This window comes from Eleutherodactylus coqui, chromosome 6 (genome assembly GCF_035609145.1).
Source record: "Eleutherodactylus coqui strain aEleCoq1 chromosome 6, aEleCoq1.hap1, whole genome shotgun sequence".
In the NCBI taxonomy this organism is placed as follows: Eukaryota; Metazoa; Chordata; class Amphibia; order Anura; family Eleutherodactylidae; genus Eleutherodactylus; species Eleutherodactylus coqui.
The window spans coordinates 175,723,548-175,749,613 of NC_089842.1; the positions used below are offsets into that span (position 1 = coordinate 175,723,548).

General features: G+C 42.6%; 1 protein-coding gene across 2 annotated transcripts in view; it reads right to left on the bottom strand.

Annotated features, from left to right (window-relative positions):
• Positions 1–618: 618 nt before the first annotated feature.
• Positions 619–26,066, bottom strand: part of PELI2 (pellino E3 ubiquitin protein ligase family member 2) — a 77,037-nt gene continuing 51,589 nt past the window's right edge. The window contains exons 3-7 of one of the 2 annotated variants that reach the window (XM_066608260.1): positions 19,315–19,392; positions 8,218–8,319; positions 5,837–6,031; positions 4,423–4,611; positions 619–1,817 (exon numbers count right to left, since the gene is read on the bottom strand). In XM_066608260.1, coding sequence (XP_066464357.1) covers positions 1,251–1,817; positions 4,423–4,611; positions 5,837–6,031; positions 8,218–8,319; positions 19,315–19,392 — 1,131 coding nt within the window. In that variant the 3' untranslated portion in view covers positions 619–1,250. The remainder of the gene's footprint in view (positions 1,818–4,422; positions 4,612–5,836; positions 6,032–8,217; positions 8,320–19,314; positions 19,393–26,066) is intronic. The other variant, XM_066608261.1, reaches the window with a different exon arrangement.

Consider the following 26,066-nt stretch of genomic DNA (forward strand, 5'->3'; position numbering starts at 1 on the left):
ATTGGAGAGAGAGGGAGCAAGGGTAGTATGAGACCAACATCCCCGTTCCCTCGACATGCCCACTATCCTCTTTATGATAATGTTAGGGCAGTGTGTATGTGCCCATATAGATCATTGCACACATTGAGCAGCTTTGTAGGCAGGTGAGTATAGAAACAATGCCTCCCGAACCGCAATTTAGTACCCCCCTCTTCTACAAACCCTATAAAATAGTTATGGGCTCATAGAAGTGGACAAATTCCCTTTTCATGTACCATATTGGGAATGTTAAGAAAATGCTATAGTCATTTTCTGTTCTAGGTTTAAGAAATACTGAATCTACAGGGTTTCTAGGACTAGAATTTTTTTCTAATGTAAAAAAGGCAAAAAAAATAATATACCTACTCTAGCGGCTTTCCATCCAGCTCTGGAATCCCAGTCCCTGCCGCTAAGAACCCAGAAGCAGCAGGCGGCGGTCACATGCCGTACATTATGCACATGACTGCTCAACCAATCAAAGGCTTCAGGGGCGATTCTTCCATGGTCACTAAAGCCTGTGAAGTCATGTTCCAAGCCGTGGGTATTGGGGCTCCAGCAGTAGATGGGGAGGCGCTGGACTAGGAGATTCCCCCCCCCCCCCCCCCTCTATATTTTGTATCATTTTAAGCCTGCAGTTTTTTTATGTCACGGAAAACCCGATTTAGTGCCAACCTGCAAGGTATGTGAAACTGTCAACTATCAATCATAGCCTGCTTGAAAGATACTAAGTTCTTCCTTAACATTAATTTGAACACTTTGCCATTCAACAGGCTGTAGTTTGCACCTATATTCGGACTACCATTTTGGCCACATGACCGTGCTCGCCCCAATTAATCCATAGGAGACAGACTTTAACTTTGGCTAAGCCTTATGATGGCTGCCTTCACTAGGCATCAGACAAAAAGGTAAAAACACAACTTACCATAGATTTCAAAAAAAGAAAATTAAAAAAAAATTCCTCTTTCAAGCAAAGGGTGTATGTTAAAACCAAATCTACAGATAGAAAAATCTTAAAGAAAAAAAAAAAAAGTATATATCCATGGTTAAGTTGCTGGTGTACATGCCAAAGTATTGACATCTGATCAATTTAGGAACACATCAGTTATCGGAGCCCCTTTCATAAAGTTATAAAAAAAAAAAAATTGGACTAATAGTGGTGAAAATTTCACAGTAATTTTTCTTTTGTTTTTATTTCTTTTTATTAACAAAACGTTATCTTATTATAAATAGCATCAGTCAATAGGGCCCTGGAAAATAAGTTTAACGCAGCTTTCTTCGCCAGTCAGTTGTGTTGCACAGAAAGGACAGGCAGCGTGAAACGCATGGGTACCATGAGGAAGTGGGATCTGAGACCAGTATTTGGCAGATTTTTCTGAGCTAACATGTCCACAAGGGCTAAAAGCATGTGTAGGAGGGCCAGCGTCTACGTAAAATCCAGCTTCACACCCAAGCCAGAGAGGCACATATGGACCAACAGTTCTGCACATAGGGCATTCCCTCTCATTGGCCTCTGTGTCACTCCGATGACCCCAGTTGTGATATCCGTGTACATGGCCACAGGTAAGGTAAGCCCAAGGCTGTTTTTCCTCTACTACATCCTTGCGATTAATACTTGGAAAAGCTAGAGTGTTTAATCCAACCGGACACTGGGGCCGGGCGGCGTTAATCTCCTGTCTCAAGGCTTCAATGTGTTTTTGGGTTGGTGTATGTAACAAGCCATCTGCCGTTCTCCAGAGGAGGGTAGCTCCACACAAGTCAATAAGAGATCCATCTTGAAGAATGTTGGTTTCATTTTCCACCTAGCAAGAGGAGAAAAAGAATGTAAATTGTGTCATTCACTGGTCCGCGGTCTAGTCACAGATTACAGGCCCCTGACATTTGGCGACAGCAGGGAATCTCAACTCCTCACATCTCCAATTGTAAAGAAGTCATTTGTGATAAACCAAGATTAGGCAGTTAATATAATAGGATAGTGAATATCTTACAAAGTATATTCAATAATAGTAATCCAGTGGCTAAAGAATAAGTTAGGCCTTAAATACATTATAGTAATTCAAAATTGGTATTTTGTGGTTTTATTATTTATCCTTTATATATTTCAGTCTGTGTGCTTGCACTACTATTGGAAAATAACCAATTTTACCAATTAAAGACGGCTGAGGGGCGATCTAAAACTATGTATAGATATATCATGGGACAATGCAGAGATCTCTCCCATTATCTGTTTATACCCAGGACTAGGACCGTGGCAAGAGGACATACTCTGACTTTCCTTTAGATGTAAAGTAGTAAAAAACAGCTTGAAAAAGAAGGTGACTAGAAACCTTTGAATCGCGTTGCCTGGCTCTATCTTCCTTTCTTTTGTTTTTTTTGCTTTGTCATTTTAGTGTAGTACTAACGATTTAAAGTCATCTTATCCTTCACCTTAATATGGTGAAAATTGGCTTCCACCTCACTGTTTTGTTTTTTTTACCTTCCTCTGGATCAACATTTGGGGGGGGGGGGGGGGGGGGGAATAGGCTGAACTGATGGACATGTCCTTTTTCAGCCTTACATACTATGTTAAAAGCAGGCGATATTTTTTTTCCCCTAAGGGACTATTTAAGTCATGTTTTAGCTATTCATTCAGTATGTACATTTTGATCATTCTAATAAAAAAAAAAAAGTAATTGCCCAACGCATCCATAGACTGATTAGATCAATAGGGGTCAAAATCATAGTTTTGAACTATACACACACTTATTTTGTGGGATCTAAAAGTTTGTCATACAACTTATTTGTAACATAAATAAAAAAAAGAAAGTACACCTTTTTTTTAATTTATTAGTCACTAGGAAGTGTAAAGCTTTATGTTTCCATATGTTGATTGTACAAGTTTTTGTTCTCAAATGCTTAGGGAAAAAAATTGCTCGTCTACAGAACTTTAAAACTTTACAGTGAAAATGTATACTTTATGTAAAAGCAGGCACAAATGTATGAAAATGTATAGCTATGTATATAATGAATAAGCAAAAAAAGGCCAGATTTGCATACATTGTAATGTACATTTAACGTATAAGGTAAATCATGAAAACGTGACATGAACTGCTACTAATAAGTTTTCATTCTCCAATTATAAATTTTAACCCTTTCCAGTCCACTGTCTGAAGACATTCTGATTGAAGGCTGTAAAGCTTCCAGACGCCAATGTTGGAAGATGTTCGGCAGGGTATTCTTCCTGTATATTACTGGCCCCTCTGTTGTCGGGGGCCTCTTCAGCATGTCCCATACCACAGCACTGGCTCTAGCCAGCAGATGGAATCATTGTATAATGTCGGAAAGCGAAAACCCCCTAGGAAACCCTGAATCCAAGATTGGATAGCAAAGGGTTAAATTCCTATTTCTGTACATGACTGGGGGAGGGCTGCCATCTTTCCTAGGTTGCTGTTAATTTAGAGAGAGATGCTTTACCGCAGACTGTAGGAAGCTCTAGTTTCACAGAAGTCAGTAAACATCCCCAGAGTGCTCTGTGACCTGTGCCGAAAGTGGAAGTGAGCCGCTACAACCGCCTATTGTGAATGGTGCATTCTCTTATCCATGTGATGGCCCATTCCCAACAGTGTTGGATTTCTGTTCAGAGCCTGCTGGGCTAAATCGGACAGTAAATCCCGGACAGCATAGCATACATGGCCTGCTGTGCTAGTTTGTCTGATAAAATGTCAGTTGGAATGCTGAAAGGACCCCACAAATCAATGGGGTCTTTGACCTCAGGACAGGCCCGAGTCAATGGTTCCAGCATTTTCATTACTCTGCTCCAAAGATGGAACAAACATGTAACCCCAGCGTAGGTATGAATGGGCCCTACCTTTCAGCAGTCATCCTGCCTATGACGATAATGAGAGGACTGCGGAAAGGGAACAAATAGTGGGAAAATTTACGAAGAGCGGCGTGCCACAATTCTGAAACTAAAAAAAAGGTTGCATAATTTTATACAAGCCATACATGCACATTAAGTTTTACCTTTTTGCCCCTTTAACCTACAGATGGACTGTAGTGGCTCCGCCTTTCATTAAGCCACACCCAACAAATCACTATAAATTATGGCAGCTCCTCACTGGTATAGAATTGACTTTCACATAGCCAGAGACGCACACCTCTTATTAAATTGGTTGCATCTTATTCCAGTGGCCATTACACCAAAACACCGGTCTCTGTAAATGTGCCCCAAAATGTCAATCTATTATTAGGCTCAGTGGTCAGATTTTCAGGATTTTTTTTTTCTTTTTTTTTATAATCTAGATGGTGATATGAAGAATTATTGGTGAATATTTACATTTATTTTGTAAAACACAGTCTTGGTGTAACAATACCAGTAGGTCCTTTTTCATTATCTCTAACAGAAAATAATAAATTTTAAAAATTTACCAGTTTTCCTCTCTGCTGAGCAGACCTGGTTTCTCGGAGAGTGTAGACATCCCCACAAACAGAGATTTCCCTCCAAACTCCAGGTTTAGATTCTTCAGTGAAACCGCCTTTCGGATGCATTACAAGAACACCGTTGGTGGTTAATCCATCCATATGGCCATCAGGATTCTTCCACTTAGCTGCCTTCTCCTAAGGTAGGGAGAAAAACGTGTTCAACCTTTGCCAATATGATGACATACTATGTGGCATCAGTTCTCACTGCTGGTATTCTTGGCTTATCTTATCTGGTCGCCAGGCACCCGCCATATGCAGCCCTCCTGCGGATATACATATTCTTCCTGCTGCCTGGCATGATCATTGCTACTACCATAAACAGCACTGACGATGTGAAGAATGGAAATGTAAAAAAATGTAGATACTCAATTAGATTGTAGAAGGGGGAGAACTATTAATTTAGAAGTATTTCTAAATGTTAGGTATGGTTTAGTGAACTGTTTATGCAAGTCTCAGAAAGGGAAAATTCAAAGATTTGTCCATACAAACAGTGGTATCTGTTCCCTGGCTAAAGCTGCCCATGCGTGTGTATGTGCGCGTGTGTGTAGGGTGGTGGGGGAGGGCAAGATTCCAACAGTGTAACAAGACCCTGTAAGCAGTTGATTGTCAGGGACCAAAAGTCAACCATATTGGATAATTTTGAGCAGCACTCATACCAAACGTGCGCTCTGGTCACGAAACCCTCCTCCGGTCATAGAAAGAACATGCAGGTTTGGCCAAACCGGTTGCATAAACTTTTTGTTTGATATTTTCTCAGTCTCCAGCTATCCAAGATCCCATACAAAAGTCGCTGACTGACATACTGCATTCCCAAAGTCAAACATTTTTTGGTAATATGTTGTCTATATGGCAAGGTAGAACACCAGAAGAAACAAAATGCTTCATGAAGGTGTCTTTAAGCCTGGCCTACAGGAGGACTATCTGGAGATAGAACATGGCAGCACGAAGGAAAGCCTTGGGTCACATAGTGAATGACTACCACCATATTGAGACAGCAATGGGCTGAACTTTTGAACCTCAGAGAAGTCATTGCTATAGAGGATAGCATCATGATTTTCCATAGACTACAGTGGAAGACTCTTACAAAATCCGACTACTGCTGCAGGGAAGTCCTTGTGTAGCCCAGACCATAAAAGGTAGCCATACAGACTAACATCAGCCGACCATTTAAAGGTGTACGGAGTGGGCCAAACTCTTTCCCGCTGGTAGATGTTCAACCTGCTCATTCCAAACTTCCCCATGCACCTACAAACTCGGCCAAGCGTTCATCTGTTCTGAATAGGGAGAGTGAAGCAAGCTATAGTGGTCAGCAAATTGGCCATTTGCTTCCAAGTACTTAAACACCATGCCCAAAACTTACACCAAGAAAGATATTCTTTGAGGAGTCAAATCCCGCTGCAAAGATTCTTGCAGTGTATGGTGGATTCCGGTCACAGACGATCCTGCATGCAAACCTGGAGATGGTACTTTGTGTTATCTGAGTTTCATCGTTCTGGTTACCGGATATGGTGTCCGTAACAACAAAGTCAATTGGACTCTCAGTAGATCTTCCAATCTTTAAAAAAAGAAATAAAAAAAGTCACATTTAGGAAAAGGATCAGTGAGGTTACAATCACAGGTTGAAGAATGGGTGAGGATTTTCCACAGTAGAAAATCCTCACCTGAAAACTGCATCAAAATCTGAACCATTGGTGTGCAGCAAACTTCACCACTTCAACTGAAAGAATGAGATCTGCTGTGGATCCATGCCAAAAACTGCACCAAGTGGTGCGGATCCACACCAAAAAGCACTGTGCGAACTACCCTAAAGGGGGTTTTCAAGGTAAAAACTGTTGATGACCTACACTTAAGTCATCAATAGTTGATCAGCTGGGATCCACCATTTAGAACCCCAGCTATTCCGGTGGTGGCTGTCAACGCTATAATACACAGGATACGGAGCAGAAGCACATAATTCCGACCCCTGTATTAGTAGCCGGTGCTGGTATTTCTAGGCACAGCTCATTAAAATCAATGAAAGCCACCCCCATTACCAGCGCTGGTCATTACACAGCAGTCAGAGCATAAGCTTCCGCTCAGTACCCTGTGTATTTTGCTGGTGATCGATTGAACAATTGATCAGCAGTCATCCTGAGCGGTGGACCCCAGTCCATCAACTATTCACCTATCCTGATGATAGGTCATCAATAGTATTTGCCTGCAAACCCCCTTTAATATATTTTACTGAGAAATACCATGTAATATACATATACACACTTATACCATTTGTGACTTTACAAAAAACACAATAGACTTAAAATTTTGGATTTTTGTCTATTAAGAAGAATTTTCTATTGTCAAGGTCACTCATAGGGTCCCCTTAAGATGAAACCCTATGGACGACCTATTTTACTATATATGTACAATGGCAGTGGTGCAGCCTTCCTTTAAAAAGGGACAGATTGGGAAATAATACCCTATATACTTATGACAGAAGGCAAAAATGAAGTGGAGTCACACCTGCCTATAGTATTCACAAATATAGATCCGCGCCACCACACAAAAAAACCGAACTAAAGGGGATTTTTACTCACCTAGTGCACAGCGGGATTCTTCGTAGACGCAAAGAACCCGCTTGCACCGATGATCCCCGTTAGCCTGTAGGACTAAAGATGTTTCTTCTTGCAAAAAATCCCCAATAATCCTTGAAGGAGATGCAGCAGTAGGAAAAACCCCAGTAGGTGATAACACCTTGCAATGGGGAAAATACAATCTGTAAAAGACAAGGAAAAAAAATCCTCCTGCGCTCTTTTTTTGGGGCTTTTTGCAATCCAAAATAGGAACTTCCAGATCACCGAAATATACAATTAAGTATATTTTTATTCATACAATAAAATTATGTCAGTCTTGCTTAATAATTTTATTGTATGAATAAAAATATACTTAATTGTATATTTCGGTGATCTGGACGTTCCTATTTTGGATTGCAAAAAGCCCCAAAAAAAGAGCGCAGGAGGATTTTTTTCTTGTCTTTTACAACCTGCCTATAGTACTAATTCTTGTAATGACAGGTACCCTTAGGCTTCCTGTCCACGGGCGATGATCTGCTGGCGATAAATCGTCCAAGGATCACACTCTGTAAAGGTTTCCATAGGGTTGTTATGGAAAGTGCAGCACCGGCATCCACAAGCGAAGAATCATAGCGATTCTCCGCTCGCGGGATTTAAAAATCACGATTGCCGCGATTCTCTGTGGTGAGACTACCTAGTACATAGGCTCATCTTGGAGACCTGTCAGTGCTCCCCCGCGGCGGTATATCGCTACACATATTCCGCCTCGCCCATCAACAGAGCGCCTTAAGGTGGTTCTATCAGCTTAACATTCTGCACAACGTAGGGCAGCATATTACACCACAGACCCATAGTCCTCGCGTTTGAAAACATTGTGCCATATTGCTAAAAGCAGTGCTGAAAGAGGACACTGCACTTTGACAACAAAACCTCCCGTGGGTAACCAGGATAAAAGCAGTATTTTATTTCGACCTCACGGATAAAAACATCTTCCAGAAAAAGTTTTTTTGTGCTTGCATGTTTCGAACAGAGTTCTTATTCCTAGCATATTTATGACTACATACGACAGAAGTTTGTTCTGTTCTGCAAATTCCTAAACTGAGATCTGGCCGCTTAATCTTGTTTTTTCTTGAACTTTTAATTAATAAAATTTTTACATTAAAATATCCCAACTACGTAGTAATATAGGCACCTGAAACATATCCGTGTCTTTGTCATGAGTGTACTCCACAACCACCGTCTGGCTTCTGGAGAGCGTGTAGGAGATGCTGTGTTGACCTCTACTGCTGATTGCCTGCCAAGAGTAAGAAAGGCAAAAGAAAAATAAGTTTATTGATCACAAACCCTTAATGAGGCGCTTTCTCTGTAAATGTCATCATTCCCACAGTGAACTTCACACAGCATTTCTATCAGTGGGGGAGAGCAAGAGAAAAAAAAACACAACAAAAAAGCAAACACACATGGTATAGGAAAGGACCTGTTATTTGTATAGCACCAACTTATTCTGCAGCGCTTTCAGGTAATTTATTACCCCCCACCAAGCTGGGTAGTCATTTTACCGACCTAGGAAGGAGGGAAGGCTGAGTCAACCTTGAGTCGGCTACCTGAACCATGCATAGATTGAACTCGCAACCTTCGGGTCATGAGCGAGAGCCTTAGGACTACATACTGCTGCCTTAACACTGCACCGCACGAGGCCCCTATGTATAGCGAGAGAATGGGGCGAAGCTGTGATACCCAAAAACAACCTACGAACAAGACTGGTCATTTCTGGGGAAAATTAAGCAACCTCTTCTATAACCTTACACAGCCCCTTAAATGAGGTTTTGTCATTAGGAGGAGAGAAAAAAAAAATCCTTACCTATTTCTCCCCAGTCAGTCTTCTCACCACATCTTCAACTCACCTATCTTCCCCTGGCTCCTCCACCCCGGTCACCTCACCGCAAGCTGTCCGGATCCTCCTCTTCCTGTTTTGGAGCATCCATTAGCTGCAGTTCACTTCCTGCAGGGCTGTGAATGCTGAAACATCAGCAGCTTGCTTTAGCATGCATGCGTGATATCCCGCCACTAGTGTTTGATATGGCATATGAAACACTAGCGACGAGACATCACACATGCATGCTAGAGCAGGCTGCCGAGGATTCAGCATTCCCTGCTAGGCAGCAAACACTACGTCACTACTGACCAGTGACCGTCCTGACCCGCAGGACGTAGAATGCCGGCAATGTACGCTCCATAAGAGGAAGAAGAGGGTCCGGACGGCTGGAGATGCCGTGGCCCGGGGGACTGGAGGAGCCAGAAGATCTGTGAGGTGAAGATCTGGTAAGTAGACTTTTTGGGTAGGAATAGGCAAGTATAGAAATTAATTTTTTTTTTTTTTTTTTTTTTAAAGTGACAGAACCCCTTTAAGGGTACTTCACATGTAGCGGAATTGGTGTAAAAACGCAGCAGAATTCATCCCTCCAATTGAAAGTGTGAAATCTACTGTGGGACCGCATCAAAATCTGCAACATGTGAACACAGTCTAAGGCAGGTTTCACATGGGAGTTAATAAAAACGCCATGTTTTGACAAAATCGGGCCCCATGTTGCTTGCAACATCATCCAGCATGACCGGTTTGGTGATGGTTCAGTGGTATTTTGGGAGGCATGTCCTCGCAGGAGAATAAAAGCCTCTATGTGATAGCCAACGGTACCCTGACTGCTCTTGGGTACAAGGATGAAACCCTCAGAGCCTTACTCTGGTGCAGCAGGCCATGGGTTCCTCCGGGTGCAGGACAATGCCCAACTTATGTATGCAGTTCATATAGGCAAGAGCAGCCCACATACACTACTGTGACATTAGGAGTTGCCATGATAAAAATTCATGCAAATTGATTTTCTGGGCGATTTTGACTCCAGCCCTCAATGCGCTGACGATTTTGCCCTCCACCGATACGTAGTTTTCCTTAGGTCATCGAGCTCTGATGTGCGATTAAAGCGTTGTCCTACGTCTTCAGAGCAGTGTATTTGTATTTTTGGAAAAGTCACCAGACGTTAGGTTATAATGTAATCCATAATTACGGGAACTCGTGATCACATGTTGTGCCGCCATTTACTAGACAGGTCCGTAGTGTTTTAATGACCAGTTCACCAGACAGCGATGTAGTTCCAATCCTCTACCCTCCCTGTTTAATAACAGGACTTGAAAACCAGTAAGGACTACTATTACAGTTAACCCTTCGTGGAGAAAATCAGCTTAGTTTGACTTTCCCCGTAGTGGTAGTGTGCCAAGTGGCAGAACTAGGCACGGCGTGTCAGTTTCGCAGTAGTTACTGCCCGTACACAAAACATGTTAAAAACAGTGTTTTACCTGTTATAACTGTAAAACCCATGCAGCCAATAAGTGCATCATAAAACTGCGGCACTTTTCAGCTGGAAGTGCAGTTTTGCCACGTGGTATTTGCGTACACGACACATTACAACACATTACAGCGACTTTGAAGAAGCATTACAATTTTATATGCAAAATAGAAAAAAAAAAAAAAAAAAAAGGTAATTCTATCGCTTGGAGAAACTAAAATTTGCTATTCCAGTTTTTGTCACACTTACACGTTCTACAGATATGTCCCAGAGACTATTAAGCCATGTCCACTGACGGTTTTCCACCGCATATTATGCGTGCGTTGCACAGGCGCGGGATACACGGTCAATGAAAGTCAATGGATTTTTATTGATCCACGCACACATATGCGTATGGACATTGCATGTTGATACGCGAGGAGGAAAAAAAACAAAACCGCAGAATGCTGTATTTTACAGCATACTATTTGCATACAGCCCTATTGATCTCTATGGGTGTATATTCAGTATTCCCCCTCTCACTTCAATCTTGCTGTAGCTCCTGATCCATCACAGCTGAAAGCTTGGCAGTGGCCACAATAAAACTGGATCTACAGCCACTTACTGCTTTGGATGATCAGAGCTTGTTCTACTTCAACGTCCTTTAAGAAACTTCAAACAAGGCATGGTCATTGGTGCTAGACTAGCCGGGGGCCGAGGTCAGTATCCAAACCTGCCAGCCTTGTGTTTTCTCATGCAACAGGCTCAAGTGTATACAGAGACTAGTGGGATCAAGGAAAAACATCCACCAAAGGGGATCCTCTAAACAACTCAATGAAAAGGGGTCAGAGGAAAATGGCAAGAATGAACAATGCAACGCTGGTGGTTCCAAGTAATGTGTCCAAATGCACAACTCTTCATTCCCAAGCATGGATGGGCTATAACGGCAGACAATCAGCTCAAGTGCCATTACTTTTATACAGGACGAGGATCTCCCGATTCCTCAATTGCCCGAGCTGGTGAAGTCATCACCGCTAGGGCAGCGGCTTTAGAGTGAACGAGATACGTGCAGTGTGTCACATCCTTATGTGACACACTGAATGACCAGATTTGAATTGCACAAGCAGTCGCAGATTTTTAGGTTGGCTGAAACTGAATGATAAATGAGAGAAGCACGGTTTGTTGCTGGTTGAGTTTAAACCAAACGATTATAGCTCAGTTTTGCTCGTTTGGGCGATTTTTTTTCAGCATTAGAGAAACAAAACAGCAAGACTCCAGTGACTGAGCAATGGACAAACATTGCCTGGTCAAATGAATCCAGACATCTGTTGCACCATGCTAATGGGCGATTCAAAATTTAGCACAAGGCGCCAAAAAAAAAAAAAAAAAGGATGAATTCTTCCTGCAAGGCCAATAGGATATTTAAGGAGCAGAGATCCCATGGGATCCAGGCTTTAAATGGTTACTATGGTTGGTTTTTCCATCCATTGAGAGGATGCCGGTTTAACTTCCATATGCTGAGGACATTTCAGGGTCAGGTGGGGAAGCCTTGAGCACTTTCCAGAACATCTGGCTGGAGAATCAGGTGACTAGGTGTCAGCACTGGATCAGCTGGTAGGAAGATCTGGAGCCTATAAGAAGGGGAGAAGCAGGACCCTGGCATCCATATGTTGATTGAAGGCTAGACGTCTCAAACTATGATGGAGGACCTCCTCAAACAGCTAATCATCTTCTCTAGAGAAGCCGGTGGAGGAAAATGGCTGAAACGGTGCCCCCGCCCCCTGCAGTAAAGCATTAGAGTCTGTGACCCAGAACCAGATGTGCTGGAAGAGAGCCAGAACTACTCCCTACCACCACTGCCTGTAAGAAGCAAAAGCAGGCCACAAGAGGGTGCTGTTTCTGTCAGCATCGCAGGGACAAAGGCCTTAAGTACCATGGCAGCAAGGACCAGGTAATGACCCCAAGGATGGGGATATCCACGGTGGTCAGAGTTAGGCAACGCCATTCACAATTTCTGCCCATATACCAAGTAATAGTGAATTAGATATTGTAGCTTTGATCAACGTTTTATTAACGCTTTCTAGTCTGCTGCAATGGGATAAAGGGAGTGGGGCTAGGTTAACAGCCAGTATATCTACTGATTCTAGGCTGTCAAATGGAGGTCCAGGTCCAGTCTAGAGGCGAGCAGGTGTTCGTAAGATGTGTATGTACGCACTGATGTACAAGTTGTCTCCTCTGGATTTTATCTCCCTCAATAGTTTAAAAGGAAAACATATGGAGAGGTGAATTTGTGGAACTGCTGTCCTTCGTGCCATCGACAAGTGTTTGTGACAAAGTCCGATAAAGATGACGATGACAAGCAGGATGAGTATAGGAGAGCTCCTGTGAAATCATAATCATTTACTACAAAGCCTTTTGTATGTTTGCTGCCGTTTTGACAAAGTGTTCACAAATTGACCATTTTAGAAGCTCTACATGTTGAAAGAACCCTTGGCATTCGTATGACTAAGCATTTCGCCAAAAAATAAGTTTATGCCAATGTTAAATGGGGTGTCAAGGACGTTGGTCTCCGGTTGATCTCAATGCTCCCTCAAAGGCCATCTAATTTTAAAGTCTCAATCTTCTGTCACTACTTTGCCTGACTTTTGTAAAGGAGTCTGCTTCGTCTTTAACGAGGGCCAATGTAAGTGGTTACAGAATTGAATATACTGCCATGAATGCCATTTTCCTGGTGGGACGCATCCCATGTTTCAAAAGAACCAGTCAGCTTAACATCCATCCCGCTGGTAAATAATCTTTGCCCAAAAGCCTTGACCTCCGTGAGGCTTCCAAGAATGTTTCCCTTGCTTGAAAATTCTATCCAGATCTTAAGGCCCGACAATTAGTTTGGGTTTATTTGTTCCTGAATTTACAGGTTCAGGGTATTCATGAGTTAAAAATTTAAAGTCTGTGGATAAGCATCATAACACAGTTAAAACTAGAATTAAAAAAGGTGTTGCTGCCAGTTTTGAAAGCCCCCACCTTAGACCATCTCCACTAGAGGTTGTCGGGGTATACAAAAGATTGGGAGATGGGATTCTTCGCACTTGAGGCTGTATGTTTGGCCACATTTGATAATTGTTTTTTCTTCCTTAGGTGTCGCAGTAATAGATTTGGATAAGGTCACTCCTTTGTCTTTTGAGCCCAGAGGAGGGCTTCGAAGACAAGGTACACTAAGAATCTTGCACTGGATGACTCTAGATTTCACATTTTTGGGGTGATTTTCGAGGTTTGAAATGGGCTAGGTTATTAGCGGAGATTAAGACTAAGAGGGGTTTGGCCTGACCCCGACATCTTAATTTTTCACACTGGAGGGAATGAGATGTTGGGAAATGATGAGTCTTTGCAAATCTTAAGGCTATTCTTCCACAAGTTGTACTTTTTAATTATTACCCCTAGTCTGTTTTGGTGTTTCCTAACTTCTATTTCATTGAGAAGATAAGGAAACAATTGAACTAGGCGATTGAAAACGTTGTCATCCTGTGACGGCTTCAGTTTTCGGCAGTTTGAGTTAGGGGGATTTTTGCCCGGCTTTTACAGAAGTGACTGTCCATTTATCGGATGTAGCATTAGATATACTGTATTTGTTGTCAATTTTCAAACTATAACTGAGCATGCTGCGGGTTGGGGCGGAGAGGGGGGCTAATGGCTTGTGGCAGGTTGACATCCAATTCACGCCAGGTGGGCATAGTTTCACTAGTTTAAGTCAGTTTTGGACTTGACAGACTTGAGTCTGTATTACTAAGTCACTGGACATGTTTTATATAGGTTACTGAATATCGTATATATTATACAGCTAATTAAAAGTTGGGTGACCCTTTAAATACAGACCACAGTATTTCATAATCAAATGGTGTGCATTTCTGATTGATAATATTTATGTGTCAAGACTCATTGGGTCTTATGTCCGGCATCAACAGTTCACACAGGTGTATGCGGAGTAATGGTGTAGAGAAACTTTTCTTAGCGCACTCTGGGTCCGCTTATATCCATGAATGGAGACCAAGATGAATCACTGCGTCTCTTAAAGCCAAAGAATGTCCAGCCCATTACTACATGGGTGTCTCCAAGAAGTGGCCAATCAGTATAGACAGAAAGGGCAGACATCCCCAAGAAAAATGGAGCATACAGCTCTGCCGTTTACCAGTCAGGTCGTCACATTAACACCATTGATCCCAGATTTGTACAAGTTCAATTTGCTACAAAACTGGTTCAATTATACTCTAGCATTCACGGAGAGGCAAAAACAAATGTGATGAAATATTAACAGTATTTCCAAATGAAATCTATAATTACATATAACAGGCACACGGTGAACGTATGACCGGAGAGCTGCTCGCCGCACAACGCGGGCCGCTGCTCTTCATATAAATGCCTCTGCTAGCGTTACATTGTAGTATATAATCAGTGCTAAGTACAACATTAATGGCTCCATGCGGCAGCCAGCTAATATAGAAAGCAGATTAAATTAACCAAATTAAACGTCTAGAACAGATAACGCATGCTTTGTAAATAATATTTATGGCTAAACGATTCTCTGTAACTGAATCCTTCATAAATTATGTACTATCCGCTCTAACCCACAATGGGAATTAATTAATGCATGACGATGGAGAAGAATCGATTAGAATGTTAATCTAGATTGGAGAAAAGAAGTCTTCAAGTGTTCAGAAAAAAAAAAAAAAATTGAAAAAAATATTTATCTGGACACGTGATGCTTTACAAGAGTTGTCTCATCCCAGCCAATAGCTTCATTGCTGCTCTCATTAGACAAGGTGGTCTGTAATGAGACGGCCCAATTAATCAGATCCATGGTCTCAGACTTTAGGGTCACTTTCAGATGTGTATTTTCATTGTTGATAAGATGAAATACTATAGAATCCAGTACAGTCCCATTTATTTTTAGAAGAAATGTTCTCAGCTTTTGACAATCCCGTTTTGCCAGAGGGGTTCTCCAAAAATAAGCCAAAACACAGGGTGCGCCACCACTAGGCAAATGGAAGTATTACTTAGGGTCAGTTGAAATCGATCAACTGTCCATGCAAATGCAAAGACACAACAGATCCTTAAAAAGGGAACCCGCCTGCTCCTGCCATCTTCTGGGAGCTTAAAGTAGCTGAAAGTTTCCCTTAAAGGGGTTGTCCCGCGAAACAAAGTTGGGGTAAGCACTTCTGTATGGCCATATTAATGCAATGTAATGTACATTGTGCATTAATTATGAGCCATACAGAAGTTATTCACTTACCTGTTCCGTTGCTAGCGTCCTCGTCTCCATGGTGCCGTCTAATTTTCAGCGTCTAATCGCCCGATTAGACGCGCTTGCGCAGTCCGGTCTTCTCTGTGTTGAATGGGGCTGCTCGTGCTGGAGAGCTGCTCCTCGTAGCTCCGCCCCGTCACGTGTGCCGATTCCAGCCAATCAGGAGGCTGGAATCGGCAATGGACCGCACAGAAGACCTGCGGTCCACCGAGGGTGAAGATCCCGGCGGCCATCTTCGCAAGGTAAGTAAGAAGTCACCGGAGCGCGGGGATTCGGGTAAGTACTATCCGTTTGTTTTTTTTTTAACCCCTGCATCGGGGTTGTCTCGCGCTGAACGGGGGGGCTATTGGAAAAAAAAAAAAAAACCCGTTTCGGCGTGGGACAACCCCTTTAAGAGAGACTCTATATAGCGGCTCTTTGCTAAGGCCAATTAGTAGCTGTCCTGAATATTGAATCCTCCTTTGCCAACTCAGCGTGCTCTAATAGGGTATTTAAAAAGGATTATTCTTAACCAGACTATTCCTTTAATGTATAGTTTCCTGGCTTAAGGCCCATTTAGACTACAATTATCGCTCAAAAGATGTCGCTCAAGCGACTTTTGAGCGATAATCATTGTGTTATTTATAGCGCAAGATGAGCAATCACCCTGGGCTGCAAGCGGAAGATGCAGAAGACAAGCGGGGTGTCCCACTTGCCTTCTGCATCCAGCTGTTTTCCGCTCTGAGCGCCCAGCTATTATACACCCGACGCCCAGCTATTATACACCCGAGCGTTTGGAGCAGAGGATGAAGAAGACAAGCTGTGAATCCCTGATAAGGCTCATCGTTGTCTTTCAGCACGCTGAAAGACAACGATGAGCGATGGGCTTAATGAAAACTGCACGATGTCAGTATAGTTACACACGATTATTGCTCAAAATACAGCTTTTGAGCGATAATCATTGTCTAAATGGGCCTTTAGGCTGGGTTTAGACTGCAGTTCAGTCTACGCTCAACCTTTCCTGCAGTGGTTTTCATCTGAAAAGGCGAAAAGTGAATTCAAACACAACCCAGAAGTTGCAAACTTTTAAAAAGGACAGAAACCAGACCAAAGCAAATACAAGTTTTTTGGGGAGTTTCATTTTGGTTGACACATTGTCTAATGAACAAAACTAAACTATAGTTTGCACTTTTGGTCTCCAATTGCACAATGAAAGTCAGTGGTTCTGTTCAAGGTTCCATCCAATTTTTTAGGAATTCTAACAACTTCTGGAGAAAAGGCTGGGTACACTTTAAGGCTGCATTCACACAGCGTTGGAGTTCAAGTGAACACACCGTGGAGAGTCAAGTTGCTGTGCGTGTGCTGACTTTGCCGGGGCAAACCACAGGGGACGATTTTGTCGAGTATGAAAGAGGCTCGACAAAAGAAGATTCCACGTCATTTAAACTAGAAGCACCATGACTTGTTTATGCTGCTTATAATTAATGACAGGTTCCCTTTAAAATGGATAAGCAATTAAAAGAAAAAAAAACAAAACAGCCAGCATGGCGATCAGCGATTATTGCCGGCGATGCAGTGACTAGGGGGTAATGTAGTTTTATATGCCAGCTGTTCACATGAACGACAAGTAGTGAATGCATATGCTGGGTCTACCAGAGGGTGCTGACGCACAACAGGGGTCCCACGCAGGAAAACACACTCTCACATCCTTCATAGGGCATATGGATAGGGAGTTTTACCATGAGACAAGAATATGGTGAAACCTACACAAAAAGTTAAATGGCCACTTTACATGGCAGCCTGAAATGGTCTGCTACATGGAAAACGTTACTTTTGGCAGGTGGTTTCCAATTTCAGAACTTCAACAATGTGACTGTGCCAGGATGCTCTGCCCACTTTTATGCTGCAACACATCAGATAATGCATAACCGTTGCAGAGGCTGTTGGCGCATTAAAGAGGTTATCCCATAAATCCTTTAAAAGTCCCCAAAGTCTGCTTAGAACTGTTTTAGAGGTAACCTGCAGTGTTTCTACTAAAATCTAAATTAAAAATAATTTTTAATTAATTTCTGCAGTGGACAGAGGATCACCGTGCAGAGACCTGACTGTGGGTATATTAATGACCAGGTGTGTCATCCAGTCACATGGCTCAGTTTTTTGTCTACCATGAAGGATAGTTAATGGTGGGCCAATCCTTTAATAAGCACGACTAACTTAATTTCTAGGTCAATTATTAGCCCAACTGTTGCACCAGACCAGTACCAAACTAGGTCATACGCACCGATTTTGCCAAAACTGGTGTGAACCATGGCAAGTACAGGTGCAGCATGACATATAGTGGTGATCTGCACACAGTCAGTTACCACAGCCCAGCAGCAGTGTGTAGAGAGGGGAATATATGGGGATGGGGGAATAGAGCTAGGCTTTGATAAATTTCTAAACATTTTATATAAACTTACTTGGGAAGTGAGAGGACGATCAGTTTGTTTATTATCGGCCATAACAGACCCCAAGACGCTATTTAAATGCTCCTACAGGGTAGAACGTGTAGCAGAAATATGCATTTTGGTAAATTAAAGTCCTACGATTCGAGCGCTGAGGTCTGTGGCTGGCTGCAGTATACAGCACCATAGTGGAAACGAGAGAAGAGTATCCGATTGTTTATTTTTATACATTGCGAGCATCATTTCTTTACAAGTTTTTAAGTGACGCTGTCACTGGGTTCATGCTGCCTGATTGACCCGGGCCAGGTATGCCCATTGCCCCCGTGTATGTGTTAATCTGAAACGCTGTGTCATTCCAGAATAAGCACACTTTAAAGTTTGACTGCTGGTATGATGCCAGCTTCCCCCCTCGCCTGCATCATGTAGACTGACAGCTTTCTCTCTCTGCTTGTGTATAGGGAGAGAGCCGTTTGTCAACACGCCGCAGGCGGGGAGATGCCGGCGCGATCCGCTTCTGACTTGACAGCTCTGTTCTGAGTCAAACTTTAAATTGTATTTATTCTGAAGCGCAGCAGCAGCGTTTCGGAATAACAGTGCCTACCTGTCCCGGGTTCATGCTGCCCGTCATTCAGTGACAGGTTCCCTTTAACTCCAACAATTCCTTTAATCCGAGGAGGTTGGCCTGATCTCTGTGTTTACAAGCAGTAATGTCCTGCCTGCTATGATTGTAATAACAGTGATCAGAGTCGAGAAACTTAGTAATCACTAGTTTATAAAGCAGGGTTGCCAACTGTGCGTATATTCCTGGACAGTCTGTAAAAACCGGGAACTTTATGTTCCCAGAGGGAAAAAAAAAAAAAAAAGGGTCCATGATATATATTTTTTGAAGCTGGGGGAGCTTAAACAGATTGGGATTGTAAAAAAGTATCATTTTACAGTAAATGCTGCTAATGTGTTCACATCAGCACTTTGGGCTAGACACGCACGTTACTTCAATCTTTAGGTATCATTCCGGCTTTCCAATTTGTTTGAAAAAAAACAAAAAACAAAAAAAAAAAGCCAGTTTTAGTTTATTAAATAAGATGTCCAGAAAAAAAAATTAGGTTGGCAACACTGTTACAAAGATGGAACTATATAGGTTATGCCATCAGTAGTCAACATGTCAGTGCATCCTTATACTATAGGTGACGTCTAAGTAACAAGTGAAGAAACTGTCATAGTAATCTTACATGTTCTATAGTCTATCTCACCTCCTTGGTAGGACTGTGTGAGATTGCCCCAGCCTGCAAACTATCAGCCACGTTTCCTTCATTCTGTATACATAGATCCTGCATACCAAAAATTAGAAAAAGAAGTTACTCTGTGCAGAAGACGACCTACCACATGTAGTATACAGGTAGTTGGCGAGTCTAAAAGGACCGAAAGAGACCCCTTTCACCAGTAACATAATAGTACAGTAGCATGGTTCCATCAGGCTTCTGTGTGACATCCTGTAAATGGCACCACCCATAAGGACACAGATGGGGCATCCTCAACGGGAGGTAGGCCTCATACATGATAGTTCTATTGCCATCCGACAACATGGATGATGCATTTTCAATATCATGCCTACACAAGGGGCGAAATGTTTTTAACATGACCGGGCATTTTGCAGCATTCACATAAGAACACAGGACTGAGACACCAAGAAAAGCATGCCGTGGCATTTTTGTCGTCATATGTAGCAGAATTGCCTATGCAAGTTGTGAACGGAGCATTACTTAGCCCAACGAAGCTTTATCTTTAAATATTTTATATACTACACAATCCTTTGATCTTGGGTTGGAATTTAGGTTTGGGGGAAAGATTTAATCTTAGTATTTAGGAGAGTGGTGAAGAAAAGAAAAAAAAAAAAAGAAAAAAAATTCCCTGCCCAGTAGGATAGCAAGCAGTAGCATTTTTATTAGATCCAAGCTTAAAAAGGGCTTCCCCAGAGAATATATACTAAATGATCAGTTCTTCAAATGTAGCAGCTGCATAGAATAGGCGATAACACGAAGGGGAGAGGAGGACGACTTCTATAGAGGAAGTTGTAAAGTCATTGCTTCTCATTAATCGTTCGGTTATGAACGATACATCAGTTTTCAGGGATGCAGAAACTGAACGACTGTCTGTTTTCATGTAAAGGACTGGCTGCTCGTAACAATCCCCAGCCTGCTCCACCTCCATTCGGTGAGTGATGCTCGTTCCTATGTAAAACCACAGGAACAATTACCGCCCGGACATCTGTAGCCCGACAGGTCATCCCAGGAACCAGTAAGATCATCAGTTGGAGGTCCTGGTCCATATACCAACTTGCCTTCTCTGTTCTCACATATAGTGATCACTGTGGATCCTTACAAGCAGAACCCTGTATGTCATGTTTGGTTAAAGATAAACAAAACACTGGACCCCAGGCGGGACCACCGACCAACATCCAGTGTTGGCTCATTTGGTAAAACAGCCCAGTGGTTAAAAACAAAACTCAAGCTCTGGTGCCTAAGTGGTGAAAAACTGTCCAAGGGAAAAACTATGGAACTTCTAGCCAGGCCGGAAAACGGCTCATCCCTACAGAAATTGTTGGAATTAGTTAAATACCACTGTTAGGACATAGAACTGAACGGCTGCTGTGTTAGTGAATGGAGAGGGGCGGGGGGAGCGAGTAGTGAAGTCTCCTCCAGCCGCCCCGCCGCGAGCAAATGATACTCACTCCTGTGCAACAGCATGGGAGTGAGTACATGCGGGGACGAGTGTCGGGCATCGTTTGCTCGACAGTCGTCCTGTGTAAAAGAGGCTTTAGGGTTACGCCTGGGTTAGGTCCATCATTTTTTGTAGACTTCTGACAGCACCTTATCACCTGCTCTAAAGAAATCCCATTTCTATCATCTGGATCACATTCCTAATAGAATTAGCTCCACCCTCTTTCTCACATAGTAACATAGGCTGAACTGGACATGTGTTTTTTTGGCCCACTACTTCCCCCAATGTTGATCCAGAGGAAGGCAATAAACAGCCCAATGGAGGTAAAAGCCAATTTTCCCCATTTAAGGGAATAAAAATAAAAAAAATTCTGACTCCAATCTGACAGAGGAATAATCCCTGGATCACCGACCCTTTTGAAGTCATTAATAACAGAACATTGTATCACTCAAGAAAAGGTGTCCAGGCCCCTCCTGTACTCTCTTAGCGAGTTTGCCATCACCACATCCTCAGGCAGAGAGTTCCACAGTCTCACCGCTCTTACAGTAAAGAACCTCCTTCTATGTTGGTGTAGAAACCTTCTTTCCTCTAACCGTAGAGGGAGCCCGCCTGTTACAGTCCTGGGTATAAACAGGGTACCGTCCCCTGATACATTTATACATAGTTATTAGGTCGCTCCTCAGCCGTCTTTTCCAAAAACTAAATAGCCCCATGATAAACTCTTTGGGTATTGTAGTCCGCCTATTCCACTTATTACTTTAGCTACCCCTCATTGTACCTGCACAGGCTCTGATATGTCCTTGAGTACTGATGCCCAAAACTGTACACAATATTCCATGTGTGGTCTGACCAGTGATTGTGAAGAACAATGTTCCCATCATGAGCCCCTACACCTCTTTCCTTGGACGCTTTGATCATGACACACGGGTTATATTAGGGAGAACAGCAGTCACAAATTTCCCAAGTTCTAAGGGTCGTCATGGTTTGAAGTAGCAATTTATTCAATACAAATGTAACAAAATCCCATGTATATTGTATAACGGCTCATTCAGCTGGATTAGAATGATAGATCCCACAACAGCTGCAAGACCATCTTCCTGCAATATTGAATTATCTGGACAAGAGGAGCAAATATAGAATTATTATTTCATATTACGTTATACCCTTCACTTCGTGCCCATGTGAACTGATGCATTCAAGGTTATATGTGATCAAGGCAGAAGGATCCCTTACATAGCAGAGCTCAGTCATAATCTCCTTTGATGGTAATACCTACAGAAGAACACACCTTTCACAGAGTATTATGTAAAGCCGCAGAGGCTTAGAAGAAAGTCTCGGGGTCTAAGAAAGGTTAAGAACAGGGTGTGTGCGTTCTGGGGATTCAGCATAGAGCTCTACAAGTTGGAGAAGTTATGCAGGCAGTTGGGAGAACTCCTCCTCATGTTCTTCGCCTTGGCCGAGAACCATATAACAATGCAAGATTGTTTAGAAGAGGCAAACAGCACTAAACACGGGACGCTGAAAACACAACCGGCTCACATAGCAAAAAACAGATCTGTTTTATATAAAACATCAGTGCACGCCCCAAGATGTATCCACAGGGTCGCCAGGAAAGTTTAACAACTACGACGTAGTTTGAAGAAGTTTTTCTATTTAAAGGGAAAATGTCACATCTTTGCATATATAGTTCCATCTGCAGGAAGCATGTCAGATCAGAATGATATAGTTTTATGGGGAAAGTATCAGTATAACTTACTTTAGTCATTTCCATCCCTGCTCATTCTGAGCTTAGAGGTCCAGTGAGCAGTCCCAAGTTATTTCTGCATGCAGTGTCACACACAGAAGGCTGTCGATCACAGTTTAGGACTGCCTACTGGACTCCTAAAGCCAGAAATAGCGGGAATTTTATTAAAATACAAAATTTCTATTGAATTTGTTTCCACCACACTAATCAGCTCTCCTGAACGTGGGTGGGCACTACCAAGTGAATTAAAGAAAAGTACAACTCCTGTGTTAAACAGTTAAATGAAAAAAAGAAAGAAAGCAACACAGTAATGGAGATGCACACACAAAAAAAATAAAAAATAAAATGTATAAAAGCTTGATTCTGGGACACAAACATTAAAAACAAGTTAAAAACCAGAATTGAACCAAGTCATCACTCAGGACATAATCCTAAAAGTGTTCATAGCAGCTGAACATCATGAGGGCTAATCGGGCAGCATAGATAAATGCATAGCTCCAGAAAGGGATTAATCTATGACAGAGTACCTGAGGGACAACAAATCACCCAATAAAGAGTGAGAGAATATTAAATTTTATATACATACACACACAACCAAGGCCAAAAGTCTGCTATAGGAGGAACCCACATAGATCGGTTCCTGACTACTACTAGATCACACATCTCTCCAGACAGAGCAGCAATGTAGGAATCATATAAGTTGCTTTCTGGTTTCTACTTGGATGACCAGAAGAAACATTCATCTCCAGTTAACAGTTCTGCCTAATTGTTTTGTCATCGCCTGTAAAATAAAATCAAGACCCAATTAATCTCATAGGCAGGTGCCTCATTTTGCAGACAATAAGGAGGCTAATGAGATATTAAGACGACACTGATGATTGGTGGGTATGGGATAACTCCAAGTTCAAGCTCCTAGAAAACAAGGAGTCAGTATTCGTGTATCTTGACACCACCAAAAGCTAGGTGTCTGACAGGAAGAACGCCCCTTTCACACCCCTAGCTTCTGATAGGGTCAAGCCTGCAAGGTGCTAGCAGCAAGCTGTGGATCAATGTTGGCTGGCCCTGCTGCATTAGGCAAACGGTTCGTTGTCTTCTTTGCCTTACATTATTACCCGCAGCATTAACATGTCATAATGTAAGGCAGCAGGGCCGGCAGAAATGGTTGAAGACACAGCAGTGTCTCACCTGTGTCCCGGCCGGCATTTGTGGCATGTATCCCACCCGGCTGCCAGCCTGACACCTCCATCCCGGAGCCACGTGGCAGCTGCCCGCTGACCAATAAAGAACATTCCCCTACGCTAACACGTAAAGTTCCCTGCTCTGCACTGACAGCATTTCCGGCGCACCAAAGGGGAAGCTACTTTGAGATCTGGCTGCAGCCCCCGGTGGCCACTCTATGCCTTTTGTAGCTTTGTTTAGTGCCCTTCCAGGACCTTGTGGCCAAGAAGCTGCACAGCCAATCACCTTCAGGGGGCGTCACCCCGTCAATCTTGACTCCACCACCTACTGCTGGTGGCGTCAAGATACACTAATACCTAAGGAGTCAATAGACTTCCTTCACACATGCTTCTATGTGTCACTTCTACTTTTAGAAGGGTTTTTGGGGCACACATTTTTATATGCATTTTCAGTCTAAGGCTGCAGTCAGACGAGTGTTTTTTTTTTTTGTTTTTTTTGCACGCTTATGTGTACGAAAAAAAATACGCTCCTCACATAAGCGGAAAGCGCTTCAACGCACGAACTTTCATATGCGCAGCACATTAAACTTTGCCTGTTCACTGGAGCAACTGCTCCACGAAGGTCCCCTCACCACTGACCACTGTATCAGCACTGTCAGTGTTCAGTGATAAGGGGATTCCCCACTGGAATTAACAAAGAAGCACCTTTTAAATGCCCTGCTGTAAGCAGCAGGGAAGCTTTTTCCATGCGCAGGAGTTTCCATTAACTCCTGCTCCTATAGGAGTCAATGGAAACTCCTGCAATACAAGCACCTATCTTTTTTAGGTGCACGGTTTTGCGCTTCAAATTCCGTGCATATGAACGCTTTTGTAGAAACCCATTGGTTCTTTTAGAAGCATGCATTATACGCACACAAAACACATGCTCGTCTAACCAAGCCCTAAGGGAAAACACCTGCGGAGAAAAAAAAAAAAATACCTAGACCATGCTGTGTTTTGCAGATGTGACCATCTTAGGCTGGTGTCACACAGTGTTAAGACGACGACCCTTTTTTTTTTTTGGGGGGGTTGCCACAAAAAAAAAAATACAGCTGTGTCAAAAGCAAAAACTTTGCATTAAGGCATTTGCTATAAATTAATAGTGAAATATAAAAAGCCCTTCAAACAAAGTTTTTTGTTGTGCAGTGTCTCACTGGTGCTGCGTTTTGGTTCCATGGTGTTCATTTTAAAAATTGCAGCGTGTTCTGGGTCTGGTGCTTTCTGGAGTTTTCCTATAGGCATCTCTATAGGGGGTTAAACATAAAAATAAAAAAACAAACGACAAAAAAAAATAAAAAAAAAAAAATTTAAAAATTCTAAAAGCCCTTTTCCTCTCTCACTAAACGCCAGGCAAGAAAAAAGGCTGAAGGAAGCCCAAGAGGGGTCTTCTGAGACTGAGACCATCAATGCCCGATTGGTGGAGGGGTTTAATTGGCGGAATGAATGGATATGACATTGCCTGATTCCTAGTCAAATACATGGCACTGAGCAGTACAAAGTATCTCCTACTGCTAACAATGTGCCTTTATTCTCCTTATTCGCAGTAGTCTTGCGAGTCAGGCTTTCCTAACCAAAACATGGATGACTTCTCCTAAGGAAAGGCCATCAATGTATAAAATCCCCTGAAAATATATATATAATTTTTGCCATTATAAAAAGAAAGCTTTACATTCTGATGTTAATGCAGAGTTGTGAAGAATCCTGATCCCCTGAAGTTACAGCAGTATGTAATCTGTTGCTGGGTCGATAGAAAAGCCAATATTAATTCCCAACTGCCCTGCTATAAGATTTGCTTAGGCTTCTTAAGCGGTCAGGAAAATTCAGATTACATTAGGGACTGATCATTCATACAGTAACAACAGACTACAGTAGATTCATAAAGGTAAAAACTTCTAGGAGCCATCAGTGTAATGCATTAGCCCCATCATATGTCCTTGGCTTCTCAGGTGCCAACTCGTTCTGAGCATAGGAGTAAAGCAAATTCAGCTGGAACACCTTGTGATGGGCCAATATGTCATCTGAACAGAGGAGGGGCAAAGAAATTCCTCTATAGTAAATGTCCCATTCTAGAGCTCGGCCAAGAGTATTGCACATGTCCGCCGGCGGGCCGTGTGGACCATCTGCAGTACAGATAATCCTAAAGAGAGGTCGCGCAGATGCCGCTGACTGCACGCACAGGTACACAGGGTCTGCCGCCATGGTCAGAGGCCGGATTCCGTGCAGGATTCCGGCATGAAATCAGACCCGCCCGTGGACATGAGGCCTTAATGTGTGCAGTGAATACCATGAATACTGACATACAATCCATTGTTTTTGTCAATTA